General features: G+C 34.2%; 1 protein-coding gene across 3 annotated transcripts; it reads right to left on the bottom strand.

The window, feature by feature from the left end:
• Positions 1-5,094: 5,094 nt before the first annotated feature.
• LOC109681454 (sulfotransferase 1E1-like) lies at positions 5,095-26,130 on the bottom strand. Of its 3 annotated transcripts, none has more exons than XM_074042065.1 (8): positions 26,040-26,130; positions 17,258-17,419; positions 13,864-13,989; positions 12,516-12,613; positions 11,126-11,252; positions 9,341-9,435; positions 7,562-7,742; positions 5,095-5,304 (listed from the first exon to the last, which is right to left on the bottom strand). In XM_074042065.1, exons 2-8 carry the CDS (start codon positions 17,403-17,405, stop codon positions 5,192-5,194), a joined length of 888 nt encoding a protein of 295 aa, XP_073898166.1. In that variant the 5' UTR covers positions 17,406-17,419; positions 26,040-26,130; the 3' UTR covers positions 5,095-5,191. The 3 variants fall into 3 exon arrangements, with proteins under 3 accessions (XP_073898166.1, XP_020011823.1, XP_073898165.1); XM_020156234.2 differs by lacking the exon at positions 26,040-26,130 and adding an exon at positions 22,604-22,703; XM_074042064.1 differs by lacking the exon at positions 26,040-26,130 and adding an exon at positions 18,462-19,027.
• Positions 26,131-26,455: the final 325 nt, after the last annotated feature.

Below are 26,455 nucleotides of genomic sequence, written 5' to 3'. Positions count from 1 at the left end.
CTTCTATGGTGAGAGTGGGCATGTCTCACAAGGGGGCTGGTTCTTCAGTCAAGATCTAAGAATGAAAAATTTGTCACAATCTGGCTAAAGCCTAAAACCAGGTGGGAGTCACAAAGTAACATTAATAAGGAATAACCCTTTGTTATCACAGGTAATGAGTAGTTCTAGATCCTTGTATTTCTTCTGTAAGATGAATAATACAATCGGTTATCAGAATTTTCCTAAAGTAATTACCAAGGTTGAGACTATTTAAATTTATTATTTTACCTGTGAGTAGATCTTCTAAAATATGTATAATAAATCTTATCCCTTCAAGACAACTTGGTCTTGAGATTCAGAGCTTTTGAAAAAAAGTATTGGGCAATTCAGTCAAAATTAATTATCAATTTTTCAAGAGCTAATATAAATATTGGAAAAATATTTTCTTTGATAAATAATTAAGGAATTTCTAAAACTCTTTTTTTCTTTTTTTTTTGGTGGACTGGGATTTGAGCTCAGGGCCTCACACCTGCTAGGTAGGCATTCTACCACTTGAGGCACTTCACCAGCCCAAATGGAAGTTATTTTTGTTTATTTATTTTGGTGGTACTAGGGTTTGAACTCAAGGCCTCACACTTGCTAGCCAGGTGCTCTTATAGCTTGAGCCACTACACCAGTCCTAACATTCTTGCTAATAATATAGACGTATATACATGCTTTGATAGTCATTGATATAGCCATCCATTTGTTTATTAAACATTGGAGAACCAACTATATACAAGTTTTTGTTCTTCACACTTGGTTTATGAAAAAGGACAAATTCCTTGCCTTCATGGAGCTTAATTGTATTTGGGTTAAAGAGAAACAGAATATATATATGGTATCTTTAATCTCCTGGTCAAGCTAGAGTCTGATAAGGTTTTACTTCATAATGTCACCATTTCACTCTTTGTAATGAATTAGTGTTTTCTAGAGAGATACACCTAGTCTCTGCAAATACACTGTTCCACTTTTTATTCATTATAAGTTAAAGTAGAACAAATTACCCTAAAATACTTAAAGTAACACACATTTATCATCTCACAGTTGCTGAGGATTAAGAATCTGGAAATGATTTTGTAAGGTAGTGCTGGTTCAGGGTCTTTCATGAGATTGTAGGCCAGTTGTCCATTGCTGTTCCAGTCATCCAAGGCTTGACTAGGATTCAAGGATTTCTTTTCAAGATACCTTACTTGCTGGGTTATTGGCAGGAAGACTTAGAAGCTAGCTGTTGCCAGGTATCCTCATTTCTTTGAGGGCCACCAGGGCCTCCTCTACAGAGGGCTACTAAGTGTATGACAAGGCATACACTTCATTAACTCCATTTCAATGTGTGCCTTTTATTTCTTTTCAATGATTAGAATTTCATCATTCAGATATACCGAGTGATGACAACAGACACACTTTTCTTATTCTGATGTTAATGAGAAAGGGTTCACAGTCTTTCACAATTAAATATGATTTTGGCTTTGCTTTGTAGATACTCTGTATCAAGTTGATGTAGCTTCCCTGCTTCTCAAATCCTTTTTCTTTTTAATCATCAATGGCTATTGGATTTCAGAAAATCCTTTCTTTAAATCAATTAAAATTATCATGTAATTATTGTCTATTGGTGGGTAGACTACACTGATCAATTTTCAAATGTCAAAGTAACATTTCATCTGAGATTCAGTTACTCAGTGTATAATCCTTTTAATATATATTGTTAGATTCAGTTTGCTATTATTTTTGTTGAGGATTTTGTGTCTAAATTCATGACAGATATTGGTATGTGGTTTTCATTCTGTGTTTAAACTATTTTGGTTTGTTTTTTATATCAGAATAATACAGAGCATCCAACTTATAACCTTAAAAAGAAAGTTCTCTCCATTTCAGTACTCTGTAAGACACTAAAATTAATTTTTGCCCTTTTGAAATGTTTGTTAAAATTCTTTAATGAAACAATCTATGCATGGGATTTCTTTTTCAAGTATATCTTAATTAAAATCCAATTGATTTAATAGTTATAGGATTATTTAAATTATCTATTCCACTTTGCCTGAATTTCTTATTATGTGTTTTTTAGGAACTGGTCCATTGTTTTTAACTTGCCAAGTTTATGAACATAAAGTTGTTTGTAGCTTGTCCTTTCTTTTTTTTATTTTTTTATTTTTTGTAACTTGTGCTTTTTATTCTTTTATTAGGTACAGAGTTTGCATTGTGTTCTGTTTTCATTATTAATTTTCATGATTTTCATCTATTGATTTTCACCAGTTTTGCTATAGATTTATCAATATTGTTTATTTTTTGAAAACTTGTTTTGGTTCTTTTAATTTTATTTGTTGTTTTCCTAAATCCAATTACATTTGTTCTTGTTTTTATTTTTATTGTTTTCTGCTTTCTGCTTATTTTGGGTTTGGTTCACATTGGTGAACTAATGAGAATTTTTTACATATTGGTCAAAATCCAGAAGAAATGGAAATCTAGACAATAGAGCATTGCTATTTACATGGACATTTTTTGATTTCTCAAAGTTGTTTAAGAAGTGGAGCAGAGCTTTTGAGAATCTTGTAGGTTTAGGAGGAAAAAAAGGTGGATTCCAATTGCCAATAGGAATATAGTAAGAGTAGAAGGGAGACTCACGTGATTCCCTTTTTTATTATACCTAGATGACATTAGACCTATGAAGTTTAGTGCAAATTCCTCATTTTCTTTCTTTTTTTCTTCTTCATTTCTCTTACAAGAGAGGGTATGACAAGGGGCTGAGTTTCTGTGACCTAACACACAAGAGCATACCTGAGGAGTAGGTAAGTGGTAGTGACTCCAAAGGTCAAATAGGCAGCATGACAGAACAAGTGGTAAACAGGATCAGGAGACTGGTTATGTGCAAAGTAGGAATTAAGCAAACATTGACAAACAAACATTATGAAAAAGAAAAGTCTAGATAAAACCATCAAAGTTTATAATTGGATTAGATATTCATATGAATCTGTATTGCTTAGACTACATGTGCAAATTGTATGTGTGAAGAGAGACAGAAAAAGAGGTAGATGGCCTAGAAACAATGACAGTCTAGTAATAATGACCATGCAAATTACCCAGATCTTGACTTCTAAATGTTATCTTCCACTTAAGAAACTCTATTTCCTTGGAAAAATATCAGGTTCCAGAATTGTAACAAGAAAATACATGATAAATCAAGTTCCCTAAAGATGATAGGTCTATAAAGAAAAACACAGCCTTTTTGCCAGCTCTGGAATAATTTGAATATAAAACTATTTCATGTAACATCTTTCAGATTTAGGTTTGTCTAAATTTTGTATTCTTGGATAGATAATGGTTATATGTTTTGGGGGAAAAGACTGCAGAATATTTTCATTTTCATCACATGTCACCTACTTTGAACATGTCTGGTCACTGAGGAGGTAACCATTGGTAACCTGGCTGAAGTAGGGTTTGCCAAATCTCTCCACCACAAAATCACTCTTTCCTCCACACTCCACTCTTGAACCTTTCCATAGTCTTTACAAGGACTTTACCACATAAATCCCACTTAAAGGATGAGGTAGGGAATTACATGTAATTAATTAGAATTCTTTACTGGCAGTTTATCATTTTCGCCATTTAATTATTATTTAGTCATTTATTTATATTAGTGTGGACTCATGGATATTTGATTTGTACTGTGGGCTATAATCCAATACTATTTATTTGTTGTTTAAATGTATTTACAGGTAATTGTTGATTATAAACATAATATAAATGTCCTACTAAATAAAAAAAAGGAAAAAAATTACCATAAATACAGTTTGAAATGTTTGTTTTTCATAATCTCTAATAAACTGAATTAACTGTGTGTACTTATATCATTTCTACAGATAATAGCTTTATTTACTATTAGTTTAAAAGGAGCTAGGAGAAAAAAACAAAATAAAAATAGTACCAGAAAAAAACCTTATTGCTCCTTTACACAAATAGCTCAATAAAAATGTGAACTTGAACCATGATCCTTTAAGATTTCTTTTTCCCTACCAATCTAAAAGGAGAAAAAGTGAGAGGTTCCAAGATGGCAACTGGAGGGAGGAAGGAGAGAGTGTGAGCTCCGTAAAGTAAAAATCTTGCTCAGACACTGTAGACTGCAGACCTGGCAGGAGAAACCACCAAGAAGAGGCAAAACTGTGACATCCCCAAACCCCTAGCCCGCACATAGCTTCCCCACACCAGGATATACGGAGGGCTCCTGTGCCACCACATGCTGGCTCCTAATTTGCTTGGGAGACGCAAACCAACAGGTGAGCAAATAAGAGGCACACGGTTCTCCCACAGCCACCCTGGGATAAGCCAGCAAAGCCTCCTGGACAGACTGACCCCGCTCCGCAAAAAAAAAAAAATAATAATAATAATAAACAAGCAACTGAATAGGACAAGTAGAAAAGAGGGTGGGCCGCTTTGAGCTCTGGAGAAAGGAGAAGGGGCAGGCACCCACAGGAACTCTAAATATACAAGCCTGCCAGAGAGGGTGGGTTTGGTGGCTCCCCCCAGTGAGCTAAGGGTGGGCAAGGCTTGCAACAGTGGCCGATGTGTGGCACACTCTGCTGGAGACCAGGGGATGGGCAACTGTAACAGGCTGGTAGTACTCTACACCAAGGCGAGAACACACAAGGAAGATATGAAGATAAGTAAGGAACCCAAAAAAACATGATAGCATTTGATGTCCTCAATGCAGAGGAACTAATGCAGAAACTTTAAAGTGACAGAGGCCAATAGAAAAAGGGGATCAGGAACTAGAGAAAAGGTTAGTTAAAGAAGAATCAACTTAGAATGTAACACATATGTACAGGAAAACAATGCGAGGAATCTCTCTGTATAGCTATCCTTATCTCAACTAGCAAAAACCCTTGGTCGTTATTATTATTGTTTATACTTACTCTTTAACAAAATTAGAGATAAGGGCAAAACAGTTTCTGCCTGCAAGCAAAAGGGTGGGGAGGAGAGGGAGGAAGTGGCGGGGGGAGGGAAGTGGTGGGGGGAAGGGGGAAGAAATGACCCAAATATTGTATGCACATATGAATAAAAGAAATTTTAAAAATGCACACTCAGAAAAAAAAATTTTTTTAAAAGAGAAAAAGTGGAGAATAATGAGAAGAAATGTTTAATCTCGGATACATTAAGAAAAGATCTCTTAGATCCCTTTTTAGATCACTGTTCGGAACTTCAGTGTGGACTCCTTCATTTGCTGTTCATAATGCACATCGAATCTCTCATTCAAGGATACTGTGAAGTGATTCTTCCAGTCTCCTGCAATTCCTGTACGAAAGGAGAACGAAAAATATTAAGACTTTGGAGCCAAAATCATGAGATTTTCTAATGCACACCACTTTATTAAGACTTGATCATTTTTTCTTTTAATTCTAAAATTTATCAATTAAATGTAGACATTATATTATATAGAGACATATTATATTATTTGAGCTTGGATGAATGAATCTGTATTGATTGGTTTAAAAACTGGCATATTCATTCTTCGACTATTCCTTCTTATGCTTACATTATTTCACTTAATTTTCCTTCTTTAATTTCCTCTCAAATATTGGGGTTCCAGGGTGAGACCATGCTTCACCTACTCCCAAGTTTTTAAGTATCACCTTCATGAAACTTTCATGACACACTGAAAGCCAGACTTATATTCATTTCCAGTTGACTACATGTCATTGTCACCTGGATGCTATCCAAGTATTCCATATTCCATTAGTTCAAAAATAAGTTTATTTTCTTTCCCATCAAATTGTGTTTTCTGACTAGCAGTGGTGGTTCCATCCTGTAATCCTAGCTACTTGGGAAGCTGAGGTCAGGTGGATTGCAGTTTGAGGACAGCCCAGGCTAAAAATGTCATGAGACCCAACTCAAGTGAAAATGCTGGGCAAGGTGGCAAATGCCTGTCATTCTAGCTATGGTGGGAAACTTAAAATAGGAGGATCATGGTCCAGCCCAGCCTGGGCAAAAAAACACAAGACCCTGTCTCCCAAATAACCAGAACAAAAAGAGCTAGCGATATGGCTCAAACAGTATAGCATCTGCCTAGCAAGCATTAAGCCCTGAATTCATCCCCTGTACTGATTCCCCCAAAATGTTTTCTCTATATAGTTTTTCACAACCTTGTTAATAACAATACCAGGCATCTAAGACATAAGCTTGGAATCTACCTCCCCAACCATAGCATCTAATTCATTATTCATATTCAGACTTTCTTTGCATCCATTGGCTCCTCTCCACTTTTGCTGCCATTGGCAAATACAGTTCAGACGTTGCCACCTGGGTTATTTCAACAGTGTACATTCTATCATACATCCATGTTCATCTTGTGGAAGGAGGTTACCCACCTTTGTAAATTAGTAATTCACTTGTTCCCTTGATCAAGAATCCGAAACTCACCCACTAAAAAACCCCAAAGGCAGAAGACAGAAATGTGTACCCTAAAAATCAGATAGGTTCTGAGGATGGAGCAGTTAACATTCCTTTACAAGTATGACAATCATTTTAAGGATTATGTATATGTAGACATGTTTGGGAAGAAGACAATCTTGAAATAGATTCAATATGATCTTAGAATTGGCTGTCTCTCTTTTCAAGGGCTCCTTGTTTCTGCCTGTTGGCAAGTTTGTTTTTCATGTTATTTTAAAAATTCTCTGACTCTTTCACTGCTAATTTGATTTAAAGAGCAAAATTTTTCTGTTTCTACTTTCCTCACACATTAATAAAAACATATCTCAATACTCCACATCTGGTATGTGTCTTTGAACTTCTAAAATAACCATCTCATCAGGTCAAGCCTTTTCCTAAATAGAATTCCATCTCATTTTATTTTGATATTTTTGCTAAACAGAACTATAATGAATTCCTATCTTTACCACTTAGTCTTGGAAGTTTCTGTCACTCATTCAAAGAAAAGCTGACTAGTTATTCTAATTCATTTCTTTACCTCAAGATGAAATAATAATATGCCCATTTTCCTGCTGAGATCCTAAAGAAACAATAGTACTGATGCTACTGAGATTAGTAAATGACAGTTAGCAGAGTGTGGGGAAATTGCTGGTCTAAGGTAGGGATGTATACTGGTTATTCTTAATATAACATGCTGCAAAACTGACTGGCCAGCAAGTAATAGTAACTTACCAGTAGAAACAGTAGTGTTTTATGCCTCTGCAGACTGATAATTCAAAAGAGTGTTTGAAGGTGAAAGAGCCTTAAAGAAAACATGCTAGCTGGATGTGGTAGTGCATATCTATAATCCCAGTTAGCTGTGAAGCAGGCAGGAAGATCATAGTTCAGGCCCAGCTCTGGAAAAGTTAATAAGACCCTGTCTCAAAAACAAAATAAAAGCAAAGGAGGATTGGGGTTTATAGCTCAAGTGGTAGATTCTTTGTTTGGCAAGCATGAGGTCCTGGGGCTCAATACAAAATATGCTGGGCCCACAATACAAATTGCCCTCACTACATTTTTGCCTATCACTGTGGCAACTTACAACTTTCTACAGCAATAGGGATAAACCATATGACTTTCTCACCCTTTCTCATGAAGGGTGACACTTTGTGGTTCATGACTTCTTCTGGTAGGAGTGTGTAATTGGTAGATGGATTGTTCTTCATCTCCTGGAAGGATGTATGATTTATTATCTTGTCAACAAGCTTCTCTGATGGCTTTCTATCCAGGAAATTTATCAACTTTATCACCTCTTTTCTGATATCCTAGAGAGAAAAAAGATGCATTGACTATTAAGTTGATAAAACTAAATACATTTCCATAAAAATTGAAAGAGATAAAAACTTTCTCATTCTCCACTCATCTTGGAACTTGACTTCTAATGAAGAAAACCACTTCTTGTGAAAATAACTTTTTTAAAATACTATTTTTTTACAAACATAATTTTTCTCATCCATAAAATTGATATAAAATATATTTCAAAGGTTATTAGAAGAACTAAATGAGTTAATTTTGTAAAATGTTTATTACAGTTCTTAGTGTACAGTATATGTACACTATATATGAATGTTATCTATAAATATAAATGCATATTCTCAAGAATACAGTGCTCTGTGAAAGATCAGATTTGGAAATGAAAATATGCAGGAACCTCTTCTTCTAATTTGTTGAAGACAATTAATGAGAAGAAATACAACCAAAGAGATTTAGAGAAAGTGTAAAAGTCAAATGTTCAGCATAGAACACATCAGATGCATATGCATCAGAATCAAACACATTCCCATCTCTCTCTATGACTCCTGCATTGTACCTTATTTATTTATTTATTTATTTATTTGCAGTACTGGGGTTTGAACTCATGGCCTACACCTCGAGCCAAGTCCACCAGCCCCTTTTTTCTGATGCTTTTTTTATTTAGATAAGGTCTCATGAACTATTTGCCCAAGCTGGCTTCAAACCGTGATCCTGCTGATCTATGTCTCCTGAGTAGCTAGGATTACAGCAGGAGCTGCCAGGGCCCAGCTTACATTATGCCTTGTTAGTCAGCTAAATCACTTAGTGCAACTACATACATCCTCATGCACAGTTCTCACTATGGAGATTGGTGTTTACAAATTCTCTACCTGAAGAACTGTATCTTGCCTTTCAAATTTCAAGTTACTTAACCTTTCTTCCAGATGATTTGCAGGACTATTTCAGTTTTAGTTTGGTGACCCAAATTTTGCTCCCATAAATTCTCAAATAAATCTACTGTCTCATATGTATTTTTGTTATCTCTCATTCACTTATCTTACTCAAAATGTCATGTCTATAAGCAGACTGTTAATGTGTCTTTCTCTTTCTAATTGATACATTGTAGGAACAAGAAAAGTTAACTTATTTATTCTTAAGCTTCTCATTAATTCAAATAAACTGGAAACTGAAACACAGACATTATTAATCAAAATACAGAGCAAATGGATATTATGATTTGGGGCATACATTTTTAAATCTCCCCTTTTTCTTTTCCACATATTAAGTATAGTTGCTTTACAGAATTTATTTAATAAATCTAACATTTACATATTTGAAGATCAGTTGGTCAACTCTTTTCTGATGGTAATTTTGTGTGTGTGTATTATTATTTTATTAAGTCAAGCTTTTTCAAATATTTGAAAATTCTGAGATGGGTTTAAATGTGTTTATTTACAGAATACTTATATTTAAGTGTGCCAAAGTAGCTGGATTATTGTGGTCTTTTCCTTTTAAAACCTTTGCAGGTTGCTTCAATTACTTATTTAAAGGCAGGCTTTTTGTTCAGAATGCTGTCAAATGCTACTATCTTAGAAATTTCTTAATTGCTTATATAGTTTCAGTTTCTCACCTCTTTCATGTCTTCATAGAAAATAAATAGCAACTGTGGATTCTTTCTCTTTTCCCACCAAGATTTTACATGATCATACCAGGAACCATAAGGAACTAAAATTAGAGAAAAAAAGAGATAAAAAAAAATGTAAAGTATAGTATCATCTCTATATAGCTTGAAAACAAGTACTCAAATAACAGCAACAAACATTTAAATGTGTGATAATGGAGTGAGAACTAGTAGGTCAGTTGCACCTGCTAAGCAAAGTTCTCTTCCATAAGAGAGGTAAAATATGTACAGAAACACACTTCAATTTTATCATTGTGATGTGGTTTACAATGCAGAGAAAAGGTGAGGGAACTCCTTCTTCCATCACTTTGATTCAGAACTATGACATTTCTTAAACTGGTTTATGTGTGTATTTGTTGATGTATACCTGTGTGTATTTATAAAGTCTGTTTTTAATGAAGGGAGTTGAATTAGTGGAAATATAATAGATCTTGTAAGTCAGAAAAGTTCAGTTCTTGTCTCAAACCTACCACTTATATACTAGCTTTGACAACTGAAATTAGTAAGTATATGAGCATTTATTACACTATTTAGATTGTAGGAAGTGTTCTTTTAGGGACAATAAGCATCATTCTTGTTTTAGAAAATTCAGGAGATTATGTGATATGATCAAATGCTGACTCTTCCTTTTCTTTCTCTCATCTATATACGTTTTATCCCATAAAAGCTAACAAAACAAATGGTGTGAGAGTCAAAGTGTTTTACTTTGTATTGAATCATTGTGTACTTCATCTGTTCATTCACTTTAATCAGGCAATTGTTCCTTATAGAAAAAGTTCCTCAATGATATTTTTTGTAATTTTATTCATTCCTTGCATGAACATGCAACATTATTTTTCTCTGTCCTGCAATGTGAGTCTTGACAATCTTAAAGTATATATTCATGATGATTTGGTATAATTTTTTCCACAAACCAAACACATCCTACATGTATTGACTAATATTATTTTCTATAGATATGAAAAGTGAACCATGATTTGCTTTATCAATTATTGCTAAAGAATCAGCATAGCTTTCTCTTTTCTTTTCCCTCTTTTTTAAATTGTTGTGCTGGGTGTGGGTACATTGTGGTATTTACAAAACTTCTTACAATATATCAAATATGCCATACTTGAATTCATCCCCTTCACCATTCATTCTCCTTTATTCCCCCCATTCCTGGAACAGTTTCAACAGAAATGATTTTTCCATTTACATGTATGTGTGTACACTATTTGCACTATATTCACCCTCCTACATCCTTTCCCCAACTCTTCCTCCCTTCCACTGGTATTACGCCCTACCCTCAGGCAGGACCTGTTTTGCCCTCCTGTTCTCTGATTTTATAAAAGAAAAAAAATGACATTTTTGTTTGTTTAAGGTAGCTAAACAAGGAGCTTCCTTGTGACATTTGTATGTATACATGTACTATAACCTGAATTGGTTCATCTCTATTTTTCTTCTTTCTACCTTAGTCCTCTTCTTATGGTAGTTTTAATAGGTTTAAAAATTCTATGTTTGTTCTTGTATAGAGAGTAGATCAACCATATTCATCTTTTTAACTTTCTTTATCTACCCTCCCTGTCTCATACGTTACCTCCTTTAGTGTGACCTATTTTTCATAATACTGTATTTTTATTATGTCTATATTCCATATGAGGGTGCAGATGCACACACACACACACAGTGCAAAGATGTCATTTGTCTTGTATTACTTAACCTGGAAAGAATTCAGAGAAAAGAACATGTTCCTACCTTGTCCTTCCATGAATTTCTCCACAAAATCTGTAAAAGATCCTGGGTCTGGATATGCAGTTACCATCAGAAAGAAATAATAATAAGAAACAGCCACATCTTTGGCATTCCGGCAAAGATAGATCATCTAAGAGGATAAAATCATGTATGAAATCCTTTAATGGTTTTTCAACCATAGAGTCATGAAGATTTAAATATAAATGTTTTCAACTAAAAACATAATACTTTATTTATTATGGAAATAGATAAGATACCTAAAATTATAGAGAAAATGAAAACTCTTTTTTTGTTTTTCAGTAAGTCTTGCTATGTAGCCCATGCCGGTCTTGAACTTGTGATCCTCCTGCCTTATCCTCCTGAGTGTCTGGATAAGAAGTCTTTTCTTACATAACCTGTAAGTTTCTGGCATTGTATTTATTTGTTCCTTTTTTCCAAAGAACTATGTTTTCATGAAGGTAAGGATTTCCTGTGTCTTATCATGTCCCTAGCACAAGATAAGAAGTGCTTTGTATAAATATGGTTTGCACCCTCCAAAAAGCATGTTGAAATTGATTTCTCATTTTGAGCCATTAAGGGGATGAATACTTCTCACTATGAAGTTTGGAGGTGAGACATTTAGGAAGTGATTAGAATTAGAAAAAGCCACTAAAAAGGTGTCCCCATGATCAAATACCAGTGGCTGTACATGAACAAGGAGAGATCAGAACACACACTCACACAAGTGTACCTCCTGTCTCTTTCCACGTGATACTGTGTGCTGCTTTAGGACTCTGCCAGCAATAAGGCCATCACCAGAAGCAGAACCTACACCTTACACCAGAAACATGAACTAAAATAAACCTTTTCCTTTATAACTTACCCAGTTTGGGTATTATGTTATTAATGACATAAATGGACTCAAGTCACTCAATAAATATTTATATGATATTTGTCTATTTTATCCTTTTCTTATTCATTTGTATATATCACAATGCCAAGCACAATATTTTCCCAAAGGAGGATATTCAACAAATCAGTATTGACTAAATACTATTTATTGAGTATTTATAATATGCTAGGTACTCCATTAAGCACTTTTGAAGCATAATTTAATCCTTAATTCTATGAGGAAGATGCTATTAATATTATTTTTTTTTTTACAGACAAGCAAACAGACTTGCTGAGTTTAACTTAAATTTTCAAAATCACCTCCAGCAAATGAAAGAGTTGAAATAAAAACCTGGACTCTCTGACTATACTGACTATAATCCACATTTGTTAAAATATCTGTACAGTCAATGAGAATAAATAAACAAGTATATGTATATAAGACATAGTTTAGGTACTATCTGACCTGATCATTCTAATTTCTGAGTTTGGTGAAGTTCTGAGAACACTTAATTCTGATTACCTTACAGTTTTTTTCCCAAAATGAGACTGGAAGAAGTTCAGGTGGTAGATGAGTCTTCACTATTCTAGGAGAGTTCATTTCTTTTAATTGTCTTACTCCTGATTTTTAAAAAAATGACAAGTTACACTTCAAAAATGGTAATAATATAGATATCTTTAAAACAGTGGTAGCTTTTAAGATTCTGTATTGTATTCACAGTAATAATATATTTTACTGTGAAAATATAGCTAAAAGAAATTATAGAGAAAAAAAATCAATAAAATTTCCTTAAAGGTGAGAAATTGTTGTCAACATTCTGGTATGTAACCTTTCGTACAATATACTTCATATGCCCTGACTCACAGCCTTCCCAAACTTACATACAAGAGAATTTTTTATATCTTCTCATTGCCTTTTTTCTTCTATACATTATACTCAGCTGCAATGTCACAACAAATGCCAATATTTAAAATTATTTCCTAGTGTTATTATACTACAAAATTGGTTGGTTAACATTTAAGTTGTTTTTAGTTTTCCAAAATATTAAAAGAATTTGTGATAAGCATATTAAATATATTAAAATACATTTTTGAAAACTTATAAACATTTTACCAGTACTTAAAATATTATCCCATGGCAGCCCACAGAGAAATAAAGGCTCACATATTACTAGACTGCTGAATGCATATAAAAGCTGCGCTTAATTCACTCTACTTCAGACAGGTGCTACACTATAAACCTGTTAAAAGCGAGAGCACACAAGGGAGGGGTGAGGATAGGTAAGACACCTAAAAAACTAAAAAACTAGCTAGCATTTGTTGCCCTTAATGCAGAGAAACTAAAGCAGATACCTTAAAGCAACTGAGGCCAATAGGAAAAGGGGAACAGGTACTAGAGAAAAGGTTAGATCAAAAAGAATTAACCTAGAAGGTAACACCCACGCACAGGAAATCAATGTGAGTCAATGCCCTGTATAGCTATCTTTATCTCAACCAGCAAAACCCCTTGTTCCTTCCTATTATTGCTTATACTCTCTCTACAACAAAATTAGAGATAAGGGCAAAATAGTTTCTGCTGGGTAGTGAGGGGGGGAGCGGGAGGGGGTGGAGTGGGTGGTAAGGGAGGGGGTGGGGGCAGGGGGGAGAAATAAACCAAGCCTTGTATGCACATATGAATAATAAAAGAAAAATGAAAAAAAAAAAAAAGATGTGAAAAAAAAATAAATAAATAAATTTAAATTTATAAGTGCTCTTATGTAGAAGATATAATTCTAATTGACACTCTTGTTTATAACCTTTTGGTTTGCATTACTTACATCCACATCTCAAAACATACACATGTAGCTTTGAAAAATCAACTTGAACATTACCATTCAGCATCTCATCTTTTCTGCATTCCAGGTAAGGTACTCTATTAAAAATTGCATCTTTTTTGCATTTTTCCACATCACCTTCTGTGTATATCATGTATACAATTTCACTAACCCAGGTTGTGCCTAAAAAAGTAAACAAACATGAGACTCCACTGAATATTCAGGGCTGATAACAGGGTGCTGGATTTACAGATAGATAAATTAGGAGGATATCAATGTAATACTATTTGAATAGCATTTAAATAGTCATAAACTCAAACAATTCTTTTCTCTAATATTTAATCTTACAGCATTCAAAAGTGACTTCAACAAATGAGGAAATTAGTATAGTAATACTTGGTCAATGTGTCTAATTTGCCCATGATGAGCTGTGACACTGTGAAAGCTGGTAACATACTGGACTTCAAGTTTTACAACTAAGAAATAAGGATAGATGATGTATAAAAGCATACTTTCAGCCACAAATTTTACTGACATATTTTATGCCTCAAGTTGAGTTCTAGTTCAGAGAATAAAAAAAGTATAAATCTGTTCCCTGCCCTTAGGTGGGCCTTTGAAGAGTCAGAAACAATGTTCAGTAATGGCCATGCTACCCTTCCTATGACATTATAAAATGAATGTGCAGAGGGATACAAAGAACTGCAATGAGTATGTTACTCATACTATGTCTGCTAATAAGATAGCAAGAAGTGTTTCTTCTTCTTCTTCTTCTTCTTCTTCTTATTATTATTATTCATATGTGCATACAATGTTTGGGTCATTTCTCCCCCCTCCTCCACACCTTCCCTCTCCCCCTCACCCCCTCAATACCCAGCAGAAACTATTTTGCCCTTATTTCTAATTTTGTTGTAGAGAGAGTATAAGCAATAATAGGAAGGAACAAGGGTTTTTGCTATTGAGATAAGGATAGCTATACAGGGAATTGACTCACATTGATTTCCCGTGCGTGTGTGTTACCTTTTAGGTTAATTCTTCTTGAACTAACCTTTTCTCTAGTTCCTGGTCCCCTTCTCCTATTGGCCTCAGTTGCTTTTAAGGTATCTGCTTTAGTTTCTCTGCATTGAGGGCAACAAATGCTAACTAATTTTTTAGGAGTCTTACCTATCCTCATATCTCCCTATGTGCTCTCACTTTTATCTTGTGATCAAAGTTCAGTCACCTTGTTGTGTTTGCCCTTGATCTAATGTCCACATATGAGGGAGAACATACGATTTTTGGTCTTTTGGGCCAGGCTAACCTCACTCAGAATGATGTTCTCCAATTCCATCCATTTACCAGCAAATGATAACATTTCGTTCTTCTTCATGGCTGCATAAAATTCCATTGTGTATAGATACCACATTTTCTTGATCCATTCGTCAGTAGTGGGGCATCTTGGTTGTTTCCATAACTTGGCTATTGTGAATAGTGCTGCAATAAACATGGGTGTGCAGGTGCCTCTGGAGTAACCTGTGTCACAGTCTTTGGGTATATCCCCAAGAGTGGTATTGCTGGATCAAATGATAGGTCAATGTTTAGCTTTTTAAGTAGCCTCCAAATTTTTTCCAGAGTGGTTGTACTAGTTTACATTCCCACCAACAGTGTAAGAGGGTTCCTTTTTCCCCGCATCCTCGCCAACACCTGTTGTTGGTGGTGTTGCTGATGATGGCTATTCTAACAGGGGTGAGGTGGAATCTTAGTGTGGTTTTAATTCGCATTTCTTTTATTGCTAGAGATGGTGAGCATTTTTTCATGTGTTTTTTGGCCATTTGAATTTCTTCTTTTGAGAAAGTTCTGTTTGTTTCACTTGCCCATTTCTTTATTGGCTCATTAGTTTTGGGAGAATTTAGTTTTTTAAGTTCCCTATATATTCTGGTTATCAGTCCTTTGTCTGATGTGTAGCTGGCAAATATTTTCTCCCACTCTGTGGGTGTTCTCTTCAGTTTAGAGACCATTTCTTTTGTTGAGCAGAAGCTTTTTAGTTTTATGAATTCCCACTTATCTATGCTATCTCTTAGTTGCTGTGCTGCTGGGGTTCCATTGAGAAAGTTCTTACCTATACCTACTAATTCCAGAGTATTTCCTACTCTTTCCTGTATCAGCTTTAGAGTTTGTGGTCTGATATTAAGATCCTTGATCCATTTTGAGTTAATATTGGTATAGGGTGATATACATGGATCTAGTTACAAGAATTGTTTCTTAGAGACCAAGGTAATTGAGTTTAGGATTAATAAATTACTTGCATAAATTACTTATTTTTGTGAGGTAGTGAAGGGTCCTATCAGGCAGAAGCATGGACTCTATGCTTAAATCTAGGTGAGATATTAAGAACTGTAAAGTGGTGAAGAAAAGAATTTGCAGAAGACTATGCAGGCTAAATCAAAGAGTCTATCTGAAGAGATGAGTGGGAGCAAAGCTACAGAGGGAAGCAGATTGCAGGCATCAAATGCCTTGTAATTCATACTAAAGAGTCTGAGTTGTTTCATCAAAGTTATGGAAAGACATGGACATACATTATGCAAGGGAGCAAGATTATCAGGAATGTATTTTAGAAGAAATCCCATAGTAACAGAATAAACAAGGTAATGGCACAAGGGAGATGAGAGGATCTGGTAAAATGCTGACTGTGAGACATATCTATCAGACTAAATGGACAAATCATTTTTGATTTATTGCTTTAGGGAAATGAAGAAGCACAATGATTTGAATCAAGTACAGGCCTTGGATTTATTCCTCAGATGATAGGTATTATGTTCCTTTTAAGCCCAGCCAAGAAGAAAAATGGAAGAATGGTTTTAGAATCAGAGTTGCAATTCTCCTGTCTCACCCTCTCAAGTGCTGGGATTACAGGAATGCACCACCACACCAAGATGCATTTATTTTTAAGAGTTCAATAGAACATGGAAATAGAGATGTCTGGACTGTTGCAATTAGTAAAGGTCTATGATTGACTGTAAGATTGTAAAACTGTGATGATCAGTTGAGCTAATCTCATAAAAAGGCATTGCTTAAGAAATAAGTTTTGTGGACAGATTTGAAGAAGTGGAGATGGTTAGCTGAGTTTTTAAGTATCGGTGAAAAGTGCTTATACACTGTATATACAATGAAATAACAGTATAGGTAAACACTTTGTAGTTTTAAATTTTCATTATTGAATGAATATAAATTCGTCCTTGTTGCATATGTATTCGTTACCAACAATATCCATTCATCAATGTGCTGCTCAAGTTACAGGCTGTGGCCAAACAATTTGAGGTTTTGGAATAGAGATGTAATAGAGATAAATTACTGCAACTTCCCTTATTTAATGTGGAAAAAGGAATATATAGGAAGTGAACAGCTTAATATTTACTACTTAGGATGGGTTTATAATTTCTGGGTGAGAAACAACCCTGACCTGGCAACAACTTACCAGACTTAGGATAGGTGGCAATGACGAGGTCATCTGGCCTTGCTGGGAATGTTTCTACATCATCCCAATATTCAAGAAAGTCTTTATACATTAGAATTCCACTGATTTCACCAAATTTTTCATAATACTCAGCCTCTGGAGAATCCATCGTATAGTGGAACACTGAAAAAATAGATGTTTACATTTCGAATGTACTTTACAATGTTTTAGCATTAGTACTAACCATGTATATTGAGGACCTTTTCAATATCTAACACTTCTTAGCTATTACATAGGGCAAGAGAAACAAAACCACACTAAAAATGTATGTGGAAAATTCTTGGTGTTTAAATTTTCTCTACCTCTATTAGGAATGTAGGTCTGATACATACAAGCACATGGATGTAGAAATCATTACAAAGTATAATTCTTAAAACTCAATAAAAATTTGAGGTATACATAATACATTTTAAATAGTATGATGCACATGATAAAAGCGAGAGCACACAAGGGAGGGGTGAGGATAAGTAAGACACCTAAAAAATTAGCTAGCAGTTGTTGCCCTTAACGCAGAGAAACTAAAGCAGATACCTTAAAAGCAACTGAGGCCAATAGGAAAAGGGGACCAGGAACTAGAGAAAAGGTGAGATCAAAAAGAATTAACCTAGAAGGTAACACACACGCACAGGAAATCAATGTGAGTCAATGCCCTGTATAGCTATCCTTATCTCAACCAGCAAAAACCCTTGTTCCTTCCTATTATTGCTTATACTCTCTCTACAACAAAATTAGAAATAAGGGCAAAATAGTTTCTGCTGGGTATTGAGGGGGTGGGGGGGAGAGGGAGGGGGTGAAGTGGGTGGTAAGGGAGGGTGTGGGGGCAGGGGGGAGAAATGACCCAAGCCTTGTATGCACATATGAATAATAAAAGAAAAAAAAATAAATAAATAGTATGATGAATGAAAACAATGGGGTCTTCAATTTCTGTCAAAATATCAGTGCATACAAAAAGACCAAGAGGTCTTGAAATGCAATATTAAGCAAAGAGTTTAACTTTGTGTACAATAAATAACAATAAAGACTTGCAGTTACATTTGACAGTTACTACCAGATGTCTAAATCGGCTTGCTTAGTTCCCAAATATGTGTCATTTAAAGAAAAGATTTCAAATGCTTGGAAATGTATTTCAAAGAATCTAAAATTAATGACACTGTAATGATTTTACCTAAGACAGAGACTTGAACTATAGAAGATTTGTTTGTGACCTCTGACATTATCAGCACTTTTTTCTCTCAAGTTGCCCAATAAATAGTAGACATTTCCATTGAGTGATTTATCTGAAAATTTCAAGGTTCAAGGTTGAGTAAGACAATTCTTTCATCTCCGGATCCTATTACAACTTATTTCGTGTTCAGAGTTAATCATAGAATTCTAGTTAAGCAAACTTCCCTTTACTGGTTTTCAACTTTCTTTAGTGCTTATTTTCAACTGTTAGACTTGCCTCATTTTAAGTTTGTGACATAGCATCTCAACAATTTTTGTCCTTTATTAACTTTTCTGGATCCCCTGTTGTTCACTTTTATCCCAGAGATGCCTGGAACTTATTTTATACCCATACATTTGTGGCTGCTATGGCTTTTATTATCTTTTCCAGACTAGCAAGAACCTTTTATAAGAAATTCTTTTAGCTATCTAACAAGTTTCCTTTAATACAAAGACTATTAATACTTGAGATACAATAAAATTAGTAGGTATTATACCAAATGGAAGAATCCAGAAGAAGAAATTTTATAAAATTAAACTACAAATCAAACCAAGTAACCATTGACTTACACTAAATGCTTCTTCCATTAGCACTTTTGTCACTACATTTCTAAGCTATACATTAAAGATGAAAACTTACAAATGTTGACTCCTAATTCTTCCTTGTCAACACTTGGACTAACTCTCTCCATTATATAATTCCCTTTTGTAGCTATATGGTCACTGACCTAGTTCAGAATGTCTCAACTGTTGATTGGATGTAAAAATAGTCTTCCTACTGGAATTTCTGTAAAAAAGTATAGCTCTTTTCCATCAGAAAAAGTAAAATGGATGTCATTTATTAGGCAATTACTTTGTGTCAGAATTGGAAAGTTTTATTTTACAGTCTTGTTTACATAATGAAATTCTATGAAAAAATGCAGATGTTAAGTTTGAAGTGGATTTCTTAAGGTCAGATTTCTTGAGGTCAGAAACCATATTCATCTTACTTAAGAAAGGGTAAATATATACACATTTCTGCATGCATGTAAACATGTACATATATTCTTATTTTTGATCTGATAATTAAAAATTAAACAATACAAAAAAATGAAATTGTTTTATTTATTCTCTGCTCTAGAGATAACCACTCTACATGGTATTACATTTAAATTTCCAGTTGTTTAAGAATATATAAAATTTTTATATTTATTTATTTCTAATTTAATTATCTGTAATTGTACATTTATTTTGTAATCCATTTAATGCTGATTTATATAATCTGAGTGTATTTTGGTGTTGAGGCTAAAATACATTTTTGTTGTTATTAAAGTCACATAGTCCATAGTATAAATTACGATAGATGATATAACTGATAATTGATAAAACTCATCTTTTCCAATATTTTTCTTTTGAGAGTCTGGGATTTTATCTCAAGGCTCTGTGCTTGCAAAGGAGGCATTCTACTGCTTAAGCCACACCTTCAAACTTCCAAAATTTTGCTATATAATCAGTAAATCTACAATAAATACCTTCGAGCATATGTATTTGCACTTATCTTTGCATTGTCTATGGAATTGCTGGAATAAAAGATATGCATATGACATATATTTTTTAACAAGTCACTAAAAGATTTACCAATTCTTACAGTCCATGAGATTGCACATTTCTTACATCTCACTGATATTGAAAATTAGTTATTATAGTCTTTGACAACCTGAAAATATATTTAAATTTTTTAAAATCTGCATTTTATAGATATCTTATAATTTTCATTTTATATTTCATAAGCTAATAGGTTACTTTAATCACTTAGATCTGTTTTGTCTATCTGTAGCATTGCCCTTCTCTAACTTGATGTATAGTTAAAAATTTATTATTGTTTATTATGTTGAGAATAAAAATTATTTTCTGCCTTATTACAATTTTTAGCTTTTTAATTGTATTGTGTAGATGTCTATTATTCATATTATCAAATGTATTAAATTTTTCCTTTGTGCTTTGCATTTACCTACATATTTAAGTATGCTTTTATAATGAGAAACATATTTGTTAAAAGTTAATGAATTTATATTAATTCAGATGACTACTGAACACACAGCAGAGAATATAGTTATCAAGAACTTAGGCTACAGTAGACCACTTTGGTTTAAATCATAGGTGTTATTTAAAATCATATGACCTTAGCATAAGCTCCATTTTCTCATCTATAAATTGAAGATAATAATATTTATAACACTTATCTGAAACAGTTTAAATGAAATTAAATGAAAGAAGACACCTGCTCAATAAAATCAATTTTTAGTATATATCAAATCTATATGACAATATATGGGAAACCAGATACTTTAGGCACTCTAAGTTATCAGCAGTATACATGGCATGGCAATGTCTCTGTTTAAACTGGGAAAATGTATGGTTGTCAACAATTCTCAAGAATATATGTCATGAATATAAAATTTTCTGAAGACATTCACAGTCAACATTCTGTTCTCTCACATTAAATAACAAATATGACTTTTGCTGAAATCTGTTTGCTTCTCTAAATTTATTTAGGAGTACCCCAGTATGGCACTCATTTTAACTTGGTCCGAGATTGCACACCAGAAGAAAGACATGGTGTAAGAGGTTTTAATTTGTTTGTTTTTATTCAAAGAATGGAATAACATGTGTTTCAGAAATCACAAAGAAATTATTAGTCATAGATAGTCTTCCCAAAAGGGAAAAGAATCCCAGTTCCTAAAAGCAATCTAGACTATTTGAAAATCTACCTCTTGGTCATATCAGATGTAATCTCACTAAAATTGTGAGATTGCTCTTCCCAAAACAGAAATTAGTCTTGTCAATAAATCAGCTTGTTGCCAAAGCCTTCTCCTTCCTCTGTGAAATGTTTTTTCTTTTTTTTTACTAGAAGAGATGTATATGAAAAACATCACCTGCCCTGTCTATTAATTTATTTATTCATGTGAATTACTTTTTGGGAATTTAGCCAAGTTTCTAAGAATTGGCTGAAAGTGGCTATTTCATCATTAAGCAGTTAGCTGACTTCTAGCTGCCCCATTGTGGTTAATTTTGGCCTCAGAGTTAAACTGGTGACATGTAAAAAAGTGTCTTTCCTACTTTTTATTTCTTTTGATAAATTGTCTCAAATTATAGCATATGGATTCACTTTCTAGTTGACCTCTTTTTTTCTTAAAGATGAATTTCAGTTAGAAATTGTGTATTTCGTAAATGAGTATATAGGTCACAGTTGTTTACAAATGCCAACAAAAAGTGTTACAAATAGAACTCATAAATTTAATTCAAAACAATTTTCCTTCTTTTCTCTTTTTTCTTTTTCCTCCCTTCATCCCCCAATCTGCCTTTTATCCAGTAAATATTCTCTGTGTGACTGACTCCCCTTTTCCTAGGCAATATGGTAAATGCTGAGACTCTATAAAGAGTTTTCCATATACCTGTTCTCTTAGACTTATCTGGATTTATGTAAAGTGACTGAAAGCATAAACTATCTTTTTATATATCTTTCTGTCCAAAGCCCCAGCATTGTGACACAAAATAGATGCTCAGAAATATTGGTTAAATTTAATGATTATACAAACTCTCTCTGGTTCTGTTGTTCCCACTAAGAATTTCTAAATAAAATAGGCAATATCCTGCCAATGACCTGTTGATGATCTGCCAATGGCTTTAGATTTCCACTGTATTATTTGAAGTTTCTTACTGAAAAGTAAAAAGTTCCCCCAAGAATGGTTGACTGCCTCTGATAGATTACACATGAGTAAATACAAGACTAGAAGTCACTCTGCCTTTTACATGTGTCTAGTCTGCTCGCTTTGTTTTCTCATAAGTGAAATAGAAAACATGTTCACATACAGTAGCTCCAAGGTTGTAATTCTATGTTAACTTCTTTAAACTTTAAAACATTATATGAATATAAGACATTTTAAATGCAAGCAAGTTATTTTTAAAGTCTTTAAATACTTTACGTTATTAATTAACTACAATACCAATAAAGACTTAATCTTCTCTAAATTTTATTTTCAACAGCTTTGTAACATATAGCATGCATTTTATATTTTCTGTATTTAAAATCTAAGTATTAGCATCAATAATAAAAAGTACAACCTGTTCAGATGATCCTATGAGAGAAATGGAATGATCTAGCTTAGTTCTTTTCAAATACCAATGCAGGTTTTAAGCTGCAAAAAAAGGATGAGAACTACTGGTGCATTTGGAATGCTTCTAGTGAGTTTTTATTCTGAAAACCAGAGGAGGAGGCGGAGATTAATTTGTGGGGCTTGGCTTCATGATGCAATGAATTAACATAGATATGGATATATACCTGTTGATGCATTCAGCCACCGAGGGTCGTATTCATTCATACATAGATACAGAAAGCCTATGCTATTTTTTTGTTCCCTTTAGCTCATTCCTAAATTTCCCAATACCCTTCAGTCATTTGGGGAGAGAGAGTGAGACAAAGCCAATGTGAAGAAGAAAATGAAGAGGCCTGAAGCAAAACACAAAAGAAAGTGGCATGAAACAGTTCCTTACTCACTTACTGATGAATAATAACATGGCTGGTGTTGACATTCAAGAGAGAACATCTTGAGGAATGAGAAGAAAATGAGAAGGAAGTACTGGGAAGTAGTAAGGACCCTGGATCCGGAGACCTGCTAAAGAAGGCTTTGGGGTACTTGGTTGTGTCCTATCAAGTCAATTGGAAAAAGTCGTATTGAAATTTTTTGCTTTAACTCTAAAATGGCCTTGAAAATAAAAGAACCAATGATTACTAAAGAAAGAATTTAAACATCAATCATCTTTAGATTATTTAAGAAACCTCACTCCTCTCTGTTCCCAATTACAAAATTATATCATATGAAATTTCCAGATAAATATAGACATTAATATAGTTGTAACTGAGAAAGGAGAATGAGAAAAAGAAATGGCAAAGGGTTTATGAATTCATGAGTTCTTCACTTTCTTCTTTTTGTGTATCTGCACCTATTGGGGCTTCATCTAAGAAAACTCTCCTTGGTTCCATCCCTCTACTTCCATCAATACCTCCAATCCAATTAGTTTTAACTCTAGTTAACCCTCATTTCTAATCAGATTGCACTTTTTTTGAGAGATGATTCCTGACTCTTGCAAACCTAGGTATTTCTCCAAATGACCTTCAAATCTTATACTTGCTTTTAACTAACCTATTTCAGTATGTTTGTCCAGTTTCCTTGTTCACCCATGAGTAGTTTAAAAGCAGGGTCTTACTCTGTAATTAGCACATGGACTGATACTAGTAGACTAGGTATTGAATATATATTTACTGAATGAAAGTGACTGATGTGTCACTTTTATTAAGAAGTAAAGGGAATCATAGTCACTATACATGACTGTAATATCCAGTCTTACCTAAAGTAAAAAAAAGAATTAAGTAGTTTCTGATGAATGAGACTTGTCATGAAAGAAAATCAATAAAACAGTAAGCAAAGTAGACCTGAGAGATAGGTACAGAAAAAGTTACAAAATGTTTGAATTAATATCCGACCTTTCCTCTGTTGTACTTTCAATCCAGATAAGTACTTGTTTTGTAAATGTTTATTTTGAGCCTTATAATTTTGCAGATGTGATACTGCTGCTATATTCCACAACACTGAAAACAAATGTGAAGCAGGTATATCTGTATAATAATATGTTCCCAAGACAATGGTTGCTCATTATTTGTGACTACTTAGCTTTTTCTTTTCCTTCCATAACATAGAACCACTTTACTTGGGCCAAGTTTGAAGGCCCTAGAGTCTGCTTTATAAAAGTTTATAAAGGGCAAGGTTTTCATATTATGAACTGAATTTTGAAATTATAAATAGACTCTATTTTTTAGTAAGTATTTTTTGTGGCAGTATTGGGGATTGAACTCAAGGCTTAATACTTGCTAAAAAGTGCCTTATGACTTGATCCACGCCCTGTGTCTTTTTTGTTTTTAATATGTTTTTATATAAGTTCTTGCACTAATCTTGTCCAGCCTGGCCTGGGACTGGGATCCTACTACCTATGTTCCCTTAAGTAGCTGGAATTATAGACATGGGCCACTACTACTAGCTTGTTTTTGAAATAGGGTCTCATTAACTTTTGCCTGGGCTGGTCCCAAACTACAATCCTCCTGTTGGGTCTGGGGGATCAGAAGACAAAATGAGCCACTGTTCCCATCCCCCATGAGAGCATTGTAGGTCCCATATCCTGTAAAAGGACAGGCAGCTTCCTAAGTCATGGCTCTCTGGGATGCCTCAAAAATGCCACAAGGCCCATAAACAGGAGGCTTTTGCAGAACTGTGTATATTTTCCTGTAGAGAAATGGTAAGAGACCACTCCACCAGTGACTCCTGACTCCCCTCCCCAACAGAGTGTTCTTACAGAGATATGTCAAAAGGCCACTTCACCCTTGACTCCTGACTCCCCTCCCCAACAAAAAAGACCAAAAAAAAAAAAAAAAAAAACCCAAAAACCCTTTGTAAACGACAGAGAGCTATCAATTTTCCAAGCTCCCTGTCTGTCTCTGAGAGCAGCTTTTCCTTTCTCTCTAATAAATCCTACTTGTATGCTAACCTTGTCATCCCACGAGTCAATTCGCTACCTCATGAGCCAATTTTTTGGCCAGTGAAGGCAAGGACCCTCTACACCGACACTCATCACTCCTATCTGTGCCTTCTCAGTATTTGAGGTTGCAAACATGAGCCACCACACCAGGCCTTAGAACAGTTTTAAATTTACAAATAAAAATCCTTGTATAGTTTCTCCTATTATTAACATGTTTCATTAGTGTGGTACACACTAATCCTTGTAAAAGGTACACTAAATCCTTGTTTTTGCTAAATAATATCCTATGGATATACCACAGTTTTTCCATTCAACTACTGAGAGACTGCTTGGTTACTTCCAATTTTGGGCAACTATTCATAAAAGAGTTGTAAACGCTCTCATGCAGGCTTTTGTGGGGACAGATTTTTACTACATTTGTAAATACCTAGTTGCACAATTGTCAGAAGGTAAGATAAAAGAATCTTTAACTTTGTACAAAACTTACAAATCACCTTCCATAGCTGCACCATTTTACATTCCTAACAACTATACAGAAGTTCCCGTTTGTACACATTTTGGCCAGCATTTTGTATTTTTGGATTTTTGGATATTATCTGAAAAGTGTTAGCCTGTGTTTAATGTTTGCTATCTGAGAAGTGTCACAGAATTCAAGTTAATTAGGAATTTTCAAGGTAACAATTTTGACTATCTCTACAAAGAGTTCATGTGTGGACTATCAGTACTATCTTGACTACTAAAAACTGTCATTAGTATCTTTAAATCTAGTCAATTTGGAGAGCCAATTACAGAAACTTCACAAATTCAGAAAATTTATTCCTAAAATTCTGTTCCTCTAGAATCATTCCCAGTACCAAATACCATATTAGTCAAGGTTTCCTAGTATCAATACAGAATCAATACAAGCAAGAAAGTGAGAGTGAGAGCAAGTGAGAAAGAGAAAGAATATTTCTTAAGGAACTTGACTCACATGATATTGGAGGCTGAGAAGTCCCACCATCTCATATCTGCAAGCTGGAGAATCAGGAAACTAGTGGCAAAAACTTCACTTCATGTCCAAAGATCTGAAAACCTGACAGTATGGTAATATACTTCAGGTATAAGTCCAAAAGTCCAAAGACTAAATTGTACTGGTACAGCTTCACTAAGCAGACTAAGCAGAGATTTTTCGTTGATTGTTACATTGTGGGAGTTAAAAAAGGCTCCACCTGTTTGGTGTTTTTGAAGCATGAATCAAAAGATGGCTATTCAGCCCTACAGTTACAGAAGATAGGCTTTCCCTCAAGCCATGCATAAAACTTCTTTTTCACAGCAGTTGAGTTGGGAATTTAACCCCTGAGCTCATCTTTTTCTTTTACCACTTCATCTGGTGACACTGGGAGAAAC

Source organism: Castor canadensis, chromosome 9 (genome assembly GCF_047511655.1).
Source record: "Castor canadensis chromosome 9, mCasCan1.hap1v2, whole genome shotgun sequence".
NCBI classification, from domain to species: Eukaryota; Metazoa; Chordata; class Mammalia; order Rodentia; family Castoridae; genus Castor; species Castor canadensis.
This window is presented reverse-complemented; position numbering and strand designations above follow the sequence as displayed.

Coding starts and splice junctions, on each gene's coding strand:
- LOC109681454 (XM_074042064.1), bottom strand. CDS start 18,510: ATGTCAGAGGTCACAAACAAATCTTCTATAGTTCAAGTCTCTGTCTTA. Junction 13,990..17,257: donor TGCCACCTATCCTAAGTCTG/GTAAGTTGTTGC, acceptor TTACTTTTTTAG/GCACAACCTGGGTTAGTGAA. Junction 7,743..9,340: donor TCTATGAAGACATGAAAGAG/GTGAGAAACTGA, acceptor TTTTCTCTCTAG/GATATCAGAAAAGAGGTGAT.